Here is a 12,222-nt window from a genome sequence, read left to right as displayed (position 1 = left end):
AAGAAATAATAATAAATAAATAAATAAATAAATAAATAAATAATCGATATCAAGAACAGGAATTCCATAGGTTGTGGGTACATTTCAATGAGGGGGCTCATGGCTCGGTGTTTCAGCCTAGCTTGGCGTTCCTTCCCCACCCCTCCCCGCCCCGCTTCTCGCCGTGGTTGCCTGCTTCAAGGTGCTGTACCTGCTTGCTTGAGAGTTAAGACCTTCAGAAAATCATGAGATCTGTTGTTCATTTAATCAATTTAGACGTACATTGTTCAGAGGGAAATTGTCTGCTGCAGATTGCGCTGAGAATGCACTCGAGGTTTACAAGATTTAGAAGCATTTGACGCAGCCCACAGAATGTCACTGTTGTTGGCTGGTACCATCCTGCTCTTGATCAGTAACGGTGTTAAAGGGTTAGGGGAGAATGGGGTTGGGAGGGATAAGGACTGGCCTAACTCTGCTCCGAGGTCTTATTGTCTCACAGAGGGGAGGGGAGGGAATATCAAATGGCTTGGGCGATCACAAATCCGTACCGTCCAGACAGCTGAGTGTGGGTTTGTAATGGGGGGGTTGTGGGAGTGAACTCTGTTTGGTGTCCTTCAGATTACCCAGTCCTGACCAAAGTGCTCATTGTGGGATCCTGCTATGAATTCGTGTGTGCAGTCTCCACATGACGAGTGTGAACAGGAATTTGGCAGTAAAGAGCTTGAAAATACTCCAAGGATGCATCTCTCTCTCTCCCCCCTTCCTCCCTCCCTAACGCTCTCCCATTTCCCTTTCCTTCTCCCTCTCTCACTCTCTCTCTCCCCCCTTCCTCCCTCCCTAACGCTCTCCCATTTCCCTTTCCTTCTCCCTCTCTCACTCTCTCTCTCCCCCCTTCCTCCCTCCCTAACGCTCTCCCATTTCCCTTTCCTTCTCCCTCTCTCACTCTCTCTCTCCCTTTCCTCCTTTCCGTCCCTCATTCTCTCTTCCTTCCTTCTTTCTTTTCCCCTCTCTCACTTTCACTTTCTCCCTCTGCCTCTGCCTTCTGCCCTCTCTGTCTGCGTGTCTCTGTCTCTCACTGTCCTCCCTCCCTCCGGCCGTCTCCCGCAGATCCCAGGGAGCATGGTGCATGCAGTTATATTGCTTCCTCGCTGAAGTTCAGCTGCTTGGGATCAAGTAACGGGACAGTTTCCATTTTAATTCCATCTGCCTTGTTCCACTGGCGGGCTAGATTGCGGGTTGAGTGCTGGGGGTCTGGAGGAGCGTGGGGAAATGTCGGGGAAGGGGTGTGATGGTAGGACTCCTGCTAACGGTACTTGAACACAGACACCTATCATTCTCCTACTCTCTGGGGGGGCTGATACAGATTCTCTGAAACTGTACAGATAAATCTTTAGGATTCCGGCTGGCACTTGCCGGACCTCGTTCTATTCTTAGCATAACCAGTCAATGAATGTGGTCTCTCTCTCCCTCCCCCCACTCCCAATTCCAGCCCTTACCGTTGGTGTCAGGTCACAGTGGCAGGAGGTATTTTGGGGCAGAGAGGAGCAACTGCATAAACTCGGCGAGTGAGCTGGGCAAACGGTGCAGGAGGGTGGAGGAGGGTCAAAGGGAGAACGGATGGTGCCCTCGGCTGAGGGAAAGAGGTGTTCACACGGCAGCCCCCCCCACCGAGCACACTGACGTACAAAGAGACTGAACCGAGTGTAATATTTTCCACAGGGAACAGCTTGGAGTCCTGAAGGTAGACTTCTGCACTAGATAAAGCAGCAGGTATAAGCCCCTGATCTCTCTGTGATCGCTCGGTTTATTGTCTGGTGAGTAAGACTAGCTGCATTAACTTAATGTCCTGATTGTTGTTTCACCAGGCAGCTGGGAATAACTGGGAGGGTAATGGAGTGTGTAATATCAAACTGGGAATTGCAGGGGGATTGTAGAGGATCAGAATGTGTAGCCATGGGGAAGTGTTGGCTATCAGATCTAACAGTGGGTTCTTAGGGATTAAAGTAGTGTCCCCAGGTGAGGGGTAACAAGAGTAGCAGAGAAGAATGAAGGGTAACAGAGAATGGGGGGGGGTATCAGTAAGTAATGAGGACTTCAGTTCTGAATGCTGTTTGCTTGTGTTTATTGCTTGCCTGATTATTTATTTTCTCTACACTTTGCGGGTGTGATGCTCTCTTTAATGGTTCCTTGGGTTTCTTTGTTCCGCGGCTGCCTCTTAGGAGAGGAATCTCTAGGTTGTATCATGTACACATACTTCGAACTTAAGTGAGGGGTGTTAGTGAAAATCAGAATTGTTATAGAGTTATCCAGCATAGAAACAGGCCCTTCAGCCCGACTCATCAATGCTGACCAGGTTGCCAGCTGAGCTAATCCCGTTTACCTTGTTTAGGCCCCTATCCCTCCAAACTTCTCCTATCCAGCTACATGTTCAATTCTTTTTAAATGTTGCTGATGCACCTGCCTCAGGTGTCTCATTCCATAGACAGATCACCAATGAGTCACAGTGAGATACAGTGAAAGGCCTGTCTTGCATGCTCTTCATACACATCACATCATTACACAGTGCACTGAGGTAGAGCAAAGCAAAGCAATAACAATGCTGAATGAACAATTTAGAGAAAGTACAGTGCAAGCAGAAACTACAAGCCATTTAGATCCAATTAACCTACGAACCTCACAACCCAATTCTTGGGAAAGTGGGAGGAAACTGGAGCACTGGGAGGAAACCCACATGGTCATGGGGTGAAACTGCGGTGGGAATTGAACCCGGGTCACTGGCATTGTAATAGCGTTACACTAACCACTGCTGTCATCCCCCCCAAGGGTTGTGGTACATGAGTCTGAAGACTGCTGCTCAACATTTCACTAGGATAAATGGTTGCTTGAAGAACGTTGTGAACTGACTGGAAAGGGTCTGATTCATAAGGTATAGGAGCAGAATTAGGCTACATGGCCACTCAAATCTGATTTCATCATGGCTGATTTATTATCCCTCTCAGTTCCACTCTCCTGCTTTTCCCCACAACATTTGATGAAGACCCTATTGAGAGGGAGTGTGGGCCCACTCACAATGATCCTCTGCAATGATAATGGTGTCGGACGTTCTTTATTTTAGGTGAAACCCCAGGACAGACGGTGCATCCTTGGAGGAGGAGGCCTCGCTCATGGATGTGTTCGGCGGGGCGCCCAGGTTCTTGGCGTACCCCAGGACCTACACCGTGCCCAGCGGGGCAGACGCGGTCCTCAAGTGCCAGATCGTGGGAGACCCTCGGCCGACAGTGATCTGGGAGCGGGACCAGACACTGATCTCTCCGTCAGACCGCTACCACTTCGTGGAGGAGGGCGATGAGTACAACCTGGTGATCCGCCAGGCCCTTCTGGAGGACAGCGGCCAGTACATCTGCAAGGCGAAGAACCCGGTGGGCGAGACCTACGCCGCCGCCACCCTCCGGGTGGAGGAAGGGGAGTGGGACCCGGAGAACCGGCCGGTGTTTCTGGTCAGGCCGAGCTCGGCCCGGGTGGGCCGTGGGGATGACGTGGTCTTCGTGGGGCAGCTGACCGGGAAGCCCGCCCCCTCTGTGAGTTGGGAGAAGGATGGGAAGAAGCTGAGCGAGATCTTTGAGAGCGCCCATTTCAGCGCAGGCGGCCAGGGCGAGGGGTGGCACCACCTCAAGCTCTTCGGTGCCCGCCCGCCCGACGCGGGGGTCTACCTCTGCAGGGCCTCCAACACCTATGGGGAGGCAATGGCTGCCGCGGTGCTCCTGGTGGACCCTGCGATGGAAGCTCTCACCCCCACTCCCAGCTCGTCCTCCCGCCAGCCAAGCGCCCTCGGTCTCCAGAACGGGGAGGGGCAGGAGGGGAACCGGCCCCACCGTGAGCGGAGGCATCGGGGCCGGCCCCAGGAGAGGAGGGCTGATCCCGGCCTGGAGAGGGGCCCTGGAGCGGAGGACCTGCCGCATCCCACCAAGGTCAGGGCCTTCGCCGTGTCCCAAGGCAAACACGCCAAGTTCCGCTGCCTAGTGACGGGCAAACCCAAGCCCGAGATTGTGTGGAGGAAGGACGGATGGCCAGTCACTCCCGACCGGCGACACCTGCTCTACGAGGACCGCGAGGGCTACTTCAACCTGAAGGTGCTCTACTGCAAGCAGCGGGACCGCGGTCTCTACACCTGTGCAGCCTCCAATGCGGCGGGCCAGACTCTCAGTTCCGTCCTACTCCATATCAAAGGTAAAGATCTAAAGATTAGAAACATCGAACCGTACCGTTTGCAACTTTAATATTAGACATTGCAATGCACTGCTGCTAAGCCAGGCACAACAGACTTCACAACAAACGCCAGAGAAATTAAATCTGATTCTCATTGTCACTGACCTGCTATATGTTGTGATTTTTTTGTTTGTGGCAGCACTACAGTGCAATGCATAAAACATACTAATACTAATTATAATAAGGTGTGTCAATCTATCTCTATATAAATTAGCACAAGAGAGCAAGAAATGGTGAGGTGGTGTTCATGGTTTCATTGTCCATTCGTAAATCCAGTGGCAGAGAGAAGACCTGGTAATTTCTCCCCCTCCCTCCTTCTCCCTTTCCCATTCCCTATGCTGGCTCCCCTCTTATCCCTTTCCTTCTCATCCCTCTGGTGCCCTTCTTCCTTCCCTTTCTCCCAAGGCCTGCTCTCCTCTCTCATCAGTTTCCTTCTTTTCTAGCCCTTTACCTTTCCCATCTATCAGCTGCCAACTTCTCACTTCTTCATCCCCCTTGCCCAGCTGGCCACTTTCCCCCCTCGCCTTGTCTCACCTATCAGCTGCCAACTTCTACTCCTCCTTCACCCCACCTTTTTATGCTGGCTACGTTCCTTTCCAGTCCTGATGCAGGGTCTTGGTGCAAAATGTCGATTGTTTATTTCCCTCTGTAGCCTCAGCCTGACCCGCTGATCTCCTTCAGCATCCTGTGTGTTGCTCTGACCTCTCTTACCGGTTGCTTCCTCGCCAGAACCTCGGATCAAGTTTCGCAGCCAGCTGCAAGATGTTGAGGTGAAGGAGAGGGAGCAGGCGGTCCTGGAGTGCGAGGTCCCAGCTGAGTCCGTCCCTGCCACCTGGTATCTCGAAGACCGGAAGCTGCAGCCCAGCGCCAAGTACGTCATCGAGCAGTGGGGCACACGGCGCCGTCTTACCATCAAGGACATCACCATGGACGATGATGGCATCTACCTCTGCCAGATGAAGGATGGAGGGAGGAGTATTGCTGAGGTGGCGGTGAAAGGTGAGATCTGGGTGCTGAAGTGGCATCCCTGATGGATTGATGCCAGCTTCAATTCCCTCTGAACCCAACACCACCAACTTGCCTCCTTTGGCTTTATGAGGAGGTGGTGGGAACGTAATGGGCTCCCAACGTCAGGAGTGGACTAAGATGAAAGACTCAAGATCCTTGGAGTGATGGCTCTGGGCCTGTGCTTGATGGAGTTCAGAAGAATGGGGGCAGGGGATCTTTGAAACATTATGAGTGTTGCAAGGCCACGATAGAGAGGACATGGTGATGATGCTTCCATTAGTGGGGGGAAGTCCAGCACAAGAGGGCACATCCTCAGAATAGAAGGACGTCCTTTAAAATAGAGGTGAAGAGGAGTTTACTTAGCCAGAAGGTGGTGAATCTGTGGAATTCATTGCCACAGATAGCTGTGGAAGCCGAGTCATTGAGTATATTTAAAGCAGAGGTTGATATTTTCTTAATTAGTCAGGGTGTCTAAGGTTACGGGAAGAGGGCAGGAGAATGAGGTTAAGAAAGATAATAAGTTAGCCATGATGAAATGGCGGAGCAGGCTTTATGAGCTGAAAGGCCTAATTCTGCTCTGACATCTTATGGTCTATGTTTCTCACCCTCTGCGTGCCACCTTGGCTGAACAGAGAACTTTTAGTAATCGACTAAGATAACTGTGCTGCTCCAAAGAGTGCTATGTGAGGTCATTCTTACCCTCGGCCATTAGGCTCAATAATGAGTCAACCTATAGCCAGAGAAGTGATGACCCCCTCCTGTTATTGTTTGAGGTAACTTATTTATTTATTTATTCTTTCTTACTTATGTTCTAATATTTGTACCTGTGCACTTGTAATGCTACTGTGACACTGTAATCTCCTTTGGGATCAATATCCATCTATCTAATCCAGTGCTATATAGTTGATATTGGATAACTAAGGCTAGCTGTAGAGAGGCCTGGGAATATAAAGAGCTCCCAGTTTAAGGATTGGATTGAAAGCACTCTATCAGAGGGGCAGTCCACAAGTCTATAAGACATAGGAGCAGAATTAGGCCTCTCAGCCCATTGTATCTGTTCTTCCATTTCATCATAGCTGATCCTGTCAATCCTATTCTCCTACCTTCTTCCCGTAACCTTTCATACCCTGACTACTCAAGAATCTATCAACCCCTGCCTTAAATACACCGAATGACGTGACCTCCACAACCACCTGCGGCAAAGAATTCCACCGATTCACCACCCTCTGGCTAAAGCAATTCCTCCTCATCTCTATTCTGATGGCCACCCCTCTATTCTGAGGCTGTGCCCTCGGAACCTAGATCCCCACTATAGGAAATATCCTCTCCACATCCACTCTTTCTAGGCCCTTCAACATTCAATTGGTTTCAATGAGATTGCCCCCTCATTCTTCTAAATTCCAGCAAATACTGGCCCATAGCCATCAATTGTTCCTCATATGACAAGTCTTTCATTTCCAGAATCATTCTCGTGAACCTGCTGTGAATCCTCTCCAATGTCAGCACGTCCTTTATTCCCACTCTTTGCCTTCTGCCAATCGGCCAATGCTCTATCCTTTGCTAGCTTCTTCCTGTGGTACCATGGGCTCTTGTCTTGTTCAGCAGCCTCCTGTGTGGCACCTTGTCTCAGGCATCATCCATCAATTCTCCTTTGTCTATCCTGCTTGTTAATTCCTCCAGTAATTCCAACAGATTTGTCAGGTAAGATTTTCCCTTAAGGAAATCATGCTGATTTCGGCTTATTTTATCATGTGCCTGCAAGTACCCCGGAACCGATCATTCACAATCAACTCCAACATCGTCCCAACCACGGAGGTCAGGCTAACTGATTACTCACAATCCCCTTTAGAATGTCATGGACCCGATCCAAGATGACTCTGAGGCAACACATCCACTGAATCTTGTGTCTACTCCTCTAATCATGGAATTCCCTATCAGTACCACAGTGTCTTCTCCCTCTACCCCCTTCCCTTCTGTCACCCGGCCTCCAGGGGCTGTTCCCTCACAGTACGCAGTATATTTATTATTGAGGAGAATGTCCTGACAAGGTAGTGTTGGGTGGTGCTGTCTGTGGGATGTGGTGCCACTGAGGGGCTGTATTGAATGTTGGCACAGTGGAACTGAGGGAGCGCTGTATTGTCGAGGGGCAGTAATGTTGAAGAGTCACACCGTGGTAGGGGTGGTACTGAGGGAGGGTCACACTGTGGGGGGGTGGTATTGAGGGAGGGTCACACTGGGAGGGGTGGTACTGAGGGAGGGTCACACTGTGGGAGGGGTGGTACTGAGGGAAGGTCACACTGTGGGAGGGGTGGTACTGAGGGAAGGTCACACTGTGGGAGGGGTGGTACTCAGGGAGGGTCACACTGGGAGGGGTGGTACTGAGGGAGGGTCACACTGTAGGAGGGGTGGTACTGAGGGAGGGTCACACCGTGGTAGGGGTGGTACTGAGGGAAGGTCACACTGTGGGAGGGGTGGTACTGAGGGAAGGTCACACTGTGGGAGGGGTGGTACTGAGGGAGGGTCACACTGGGAGGGGTGGTACTGAGGGAGGGTCACACTGTAGGAGGGGTGGTACTGAGGGAGGGTCACACTGTGGGAGGGGTGGTACTGAGGAAGGGTCACACTGGGAGGGGTGGTATTGAGGGAGGGTCACTGTACGAGGGGTGGTACCGAGGGTCACACTGTAGGAGGGGTGGTACTGAGGGAGGGTCACACTGTGGGAGGGGTGGTACTGAGGGAGGGTCACACCGTGGTAGGGGTGGTACTGAGGGAAGGTCACACTGTGGGAGGGGTGGTACTGAGGGAAGGTCACACTGTGGGAGGGGTGGTACTGAGGGAGGGTCACACTGGGAGGGGTGGTACTGAGGGAGGGTCACACTGTAGGAGGGGTGGTACTGAGGGAGGGTCACACTGTGGGAGGGGTGGTACTGAGGAAGGGTCACACTGGGAGGGGTGGTATTGAGGGAGGGTCACTGTACGAGGGGTGGTACCGAGGGTCACACTGTAGGAGGGGTGGTACTGAGGGAGGGTCACACTGTGGGAGGGGTGGTACTGAGGGAGGGTCACACTGTGGGAGGGGTGGTACTGAGGGAGGGTCACACTGTGGGGGGGTGGTACTAAGGGAGGGTCACACTGTGGGGGGCTGGTATTGAGGGAGGGTCACACTGGGAGGGGTGGTACTGAGGGAGGGTCACACTGTGGGGGGTGGTACTGAGGGAGGGTCACACTGTGGGGGGGTGGTATTGAGGGAGGGTCACACTGGGAGTGGGTGGTACTGAGGGAGGGTCACACCGTGGGAGGGTCACACTGTGGGCAGTGACAGCTTTAGAGGGACAGATTGAGATCGTCTGTTCGAACTGTTGATATCTAATTCCGAGGCTGGAGTCTCCCTGAAGCTCTGCTTGGAACAGGTGAGGGTTTATTTTGGTAGGAGCAGGTGTCGTCCCATGATGAGAGAGGGTTGGTTTATGAAAATGAGAGGGTGGGTTGCAGAGTCCAGTGGAGATCAGTGGGCACATTGTGATGGATAATACTGGAATTAATTTATTATTGTCATGTACCAAGATACAAGGAAAAGCTTCTCTTACATTATGTTGAAAGATATAAAATCATTACACAGTGCATTGACGCACTATAATTGAATTGATCTTGTAGTAGGTTGAAAGGTTGGTACATCATGGGCCTGTTATGTTCTATGTTCTATATGGTGAATGGCAGGTTTCTTAGCAGAATGGAGGACCCATAGATTGCTCAAAGTTGCCACACAAGTCAATAGGGTTGTTAAGGGAGCTGTATGTCGTTTAGGCCTTCATTTGTCAGAAGATTGAGTTCAAGACCCATGACATCGTGTTGCAGCTCAGCAGATCTCTGGTTGGACTACACCCTGGAGCATTGTGTTCAATTATGACCACTTCATGATAAGAAGGGAGTGGAGGTTTTTAGAGAGGAGACTTAAAAGGATGCTGCCTGGATTAAAGAACATGTCTAACGAGGATAGGTGGTACGAATTTGGGCTTTTCTCTTTGGAATAAAGGAGGATGAGAGGTATATAGATTATAAGGATCATAGATAAAGTAGATAGCCAGTGCCTACATCCAAGGGAGGCAATTGCTAATATGAGAGGGCATAATTTTATGGTGATTGGAGGAGAGTATAGGGGTGTTAGGGGTGATTTTTTTTACACAGTGGGAATGTTGAACACTTTCCCAGGGGTGGTGGTCGAGGCAGATACATTAGGGACATTGAAGAGACTAGGTTCTTAAATAGGCACATGGATGATATAAAAATGGAAGATTATGGAGGAGGGAAGGGTTAGATTGACCTTAGAGTAGTTTAAGGGTTAGCATAATATTGTGGGCTGAATGGTCTATATTGTATTGTATTCTAGTGTTAGCACGTGGCCTAGTGGTTAAGGTGTTCGTCTAGTGATCTGAAGGTCGCTAGTTCGAGCCTTGGCTGTCCTTGGCGTGGGTGTCCTTGAGCAAGGCACTTAACCACACATTGCTCTGCGATGACACCGGTGCCAAGCTGTATGGGTCCTAATGCCCTTCCCTTGGACAACATCAGTGGCGTGAAGAGGGGAGACTTGCAGCTTGGGCAACTGCTGGTCTTCCATTAAAAAAAACCCTGCCCAGGCTTGTGCCCTGGAAACTCTCCAAGGCGCAAATCCATGGTCTATCGAGACCAACACACACTGTATTCTATATTCTCCTGTGAATGCAGTCTAGCCCATGTCACAATCAATAGCCAGGCTGTTCCCCACCGTACCCAACATATCCCTCTGGCTGGATTATGGAGACATACAGTTATAAAACCCTGAAACAGAATCTTTGGCCCAACTTGTCCATGCCTTCTTGAGCTGGTCCCATTTTCCTGCATTTGGCCCATATTCTTCTCAACGTCTCCTATCCACATACACATGCAAGATTGTAATTGTACCCACCCCTACCCCTGCTGTTCTGTGTTCTATGAGAGGAGAGATTGTCATCTGCTTAAGCTTCCTCTGTCATTGTCCACTTGCCCAAGGTAAGATCGTGAAGCGGTTGCCACGGAAGCTGGACGTGGTGGAGGGGGAGAATGCGGCGTTCTGCGTGGACCTGGATGAGGACAATGTGGACGTTCGCTGGTACAAGGACGGCGAGCCGCTCAGCGAGTCTCACAAGACCATCATCAAATCATTCGGGAAGACACACATCCTGGTTTTCGTCAATGCCACCCTGGAGGATGCTGGCGTCATCACCTTTGTGATCAGTGAATCCAAGTCGTCCTCCCAGCTCCATGTGAAACGTGAGTTGTCTGGCATTCGATCCCCACACGCTCTGGGTAGTGAACCCGACGCCATTTGGTAAGGGAGCAATGAGTGCCCAAAGAAACAGATCTTTTTCCTTTTGACAATCCAGGGTGCAAGTCCTTCTGGCCCAGAGCCTGTCCTGTCCAATTACACCCACGGGTGGTGCGGTAGCATTGCAATTAGAGAAATCACTTTAATTCCCAGATTTGGTTCGATTCCCCACGCTGCCTTCTCCTTGTGACTGTGCGGGTTACCTCCAGGTACTCCGGTTTCCTCCCACATGCCAAAGATGTACGGGTTAGTTGTGGGCATGCTGCGCTGGAGCCGGAAGCATGGGGACACTTGCGGGCTGCCCCCAGTGCATCCTTGGACTGTGTTAGTTGTTGACGCAAATGACACGTTTCACTGTATGTTTCAATGTACATGTGACAATTAAAGCTAGTCTTTAAAAATGTTTAATACTTCAATCATTAATGAGGCAACTTAGGAAGTGGGAGGAAACTGAAGCAGACAGGCAGTTCACAGGAAGAACATACATGTGACAAATAAAGCTAACCCATAGGCCAACAAGCCTGTGCCTCCCAAGTACCCATGTGACCTATTAACCTACTGACATGCTCATCTCTGCGGCAACACACACAACATACTGGAGGAACTTAGCAGGTCAGGCAGCATCTATTGAAATGAGCAAGCGGATGTTTTGGGCTAAGACCCTTCATCGGGACATAGGTCTTTGAGACGTGGGAGGAAATTGGAGCACCAGTTTCACAGAGAAATGTACCTGTAGCCTTTAAAGCTAATCTACGTGAACCTGCAAGGACCTCCAGCTCTCAGGTTATGCCCTCTTCTCATTGGTAACATTGGAGAGGAGGTACGGGAGCCTGGAGACACACACTCACTGTTTCTTCCCCTCTGACAGCAGATTTCTGAATGGACAAGGAACCCTTGCATACTACCTCACTATATTTTTTGCTTTGTTTTTACACTACTTAATCTAATATATATTAATAATATCTAAATTATAATGTATAGATTTTTTTATTATTATGTATTTCATTGTACTGCCACATTTGAGTTTCATGACAAACGACTGTGATTTTAAACCTACTAAGCCGAGGAAACTGGAACAGCCAGATAGACCCATGTGGCCACAGGGAGAACGTACAGACAGCCGCAGGAATTGACCCCGGCTCACTGGCATTAAGCTTACCACCACGCTACTGTCTCGCTCCAGACTGGTTTATTATGGTCCAAAGTCTATGTCAAAGTTGAGTTTATTGCCATCTGCACAAGTACACGTAAGCACCAGTGGAATGAGAAGCTTAATACAGTCTGCGTAACAGAGCATGAAGATTGAATTGTTTACCTTGTAGTAATTTCTTCCCCGTCCTCCTCTTCTCTTTTCCCATTCCCCATTCTGGCTCCCCCCTTCAGAATCCGGTTCAGTATCACTGGCATCTGGCATGGAATTTGTTGTTTTGTGGTGACAGTACATTACAATACATAATAAAACAGATTACAATAAGGAATATTTATATATAGCCGTGAATTAAATAAGTAATGCAAAAAGAGAGTCAAAAAGGAGAAAAAAAATGGTGATAGAGTAACACACACACAATGCGGGGGAACTCAGTAGGCCCAGCAGCATCTGTGGAAATGAGTACAGTTGACATTCCGGG

The 12,222-nt window shown here is 50.1% G+C and overlaps 2 protein-coding genes across 4 annotated transcripts in view; one reads left to right on the top strand and one right to left on the bottom strand.

Moving 5' to 3' along the window:
* The window catches only part of inha (inhibin subunit alpha), a 40,133-nt gene that overhangs the window by 25,468 nt on the left and 2,443 nt on the right, over positions 1-12,222 (bottom strand). The gene's annotated exons all lie outside the window — the stretch shown is intronic.
* Positions 839-12,222, top strand: part of LOC132392948 (obscurin-like protein 1) — a 225,440-nt gene continuing 214,056 nt past the window's right edge. For all 3 annotated transcript variants that reach the window (XM_059967558.1, XM_059967557.1, XM_059967556.1), the window contains exons 1-5: positions 839-1,152; positions 1,699-1,793; positions 3,095-4,206; positions 4,975-5,244; positions 10,279-10,539. In XM_059967558.1, coding sequence (XP_059823541.1) covers positions 3,144-4,206; positions 4,975-5,244; positions 10,279-10,539 — 1,594 coding nt within the window. In that variant the 5' untranslated portion in view covers positions 839-1,152; positions 1,699-1,793; positions 3,095-3,143. The remainder of the gene's footprint in view (positions 1,153-1,698; positions 1,794-3,094; positions 4,207-4,974; positions 5,245-10,278; positions 10,540-12,222) is intronic.

The sequence above is a fragment of the Hypanus sabinus genome, chromosome 4 (assembly GCF_030144855.1).
Source record: "Hypanus sabinus isolate sHypSab1 chromosome 4, sHypSab1.hap1, whole genome shotgun sequence".
Classification (NCBI taxonomy): Eukaryota; Metazoa; Chordata; class Chondrichthyes; order Myliobatiformes; family Dasyatidae; genus Hypanus; species Hypanus sabinus.
Note: the sequence above shows the minus strand (reverse complement) of the source record. Positions and strands in the feature narration are given on the sequence as shown.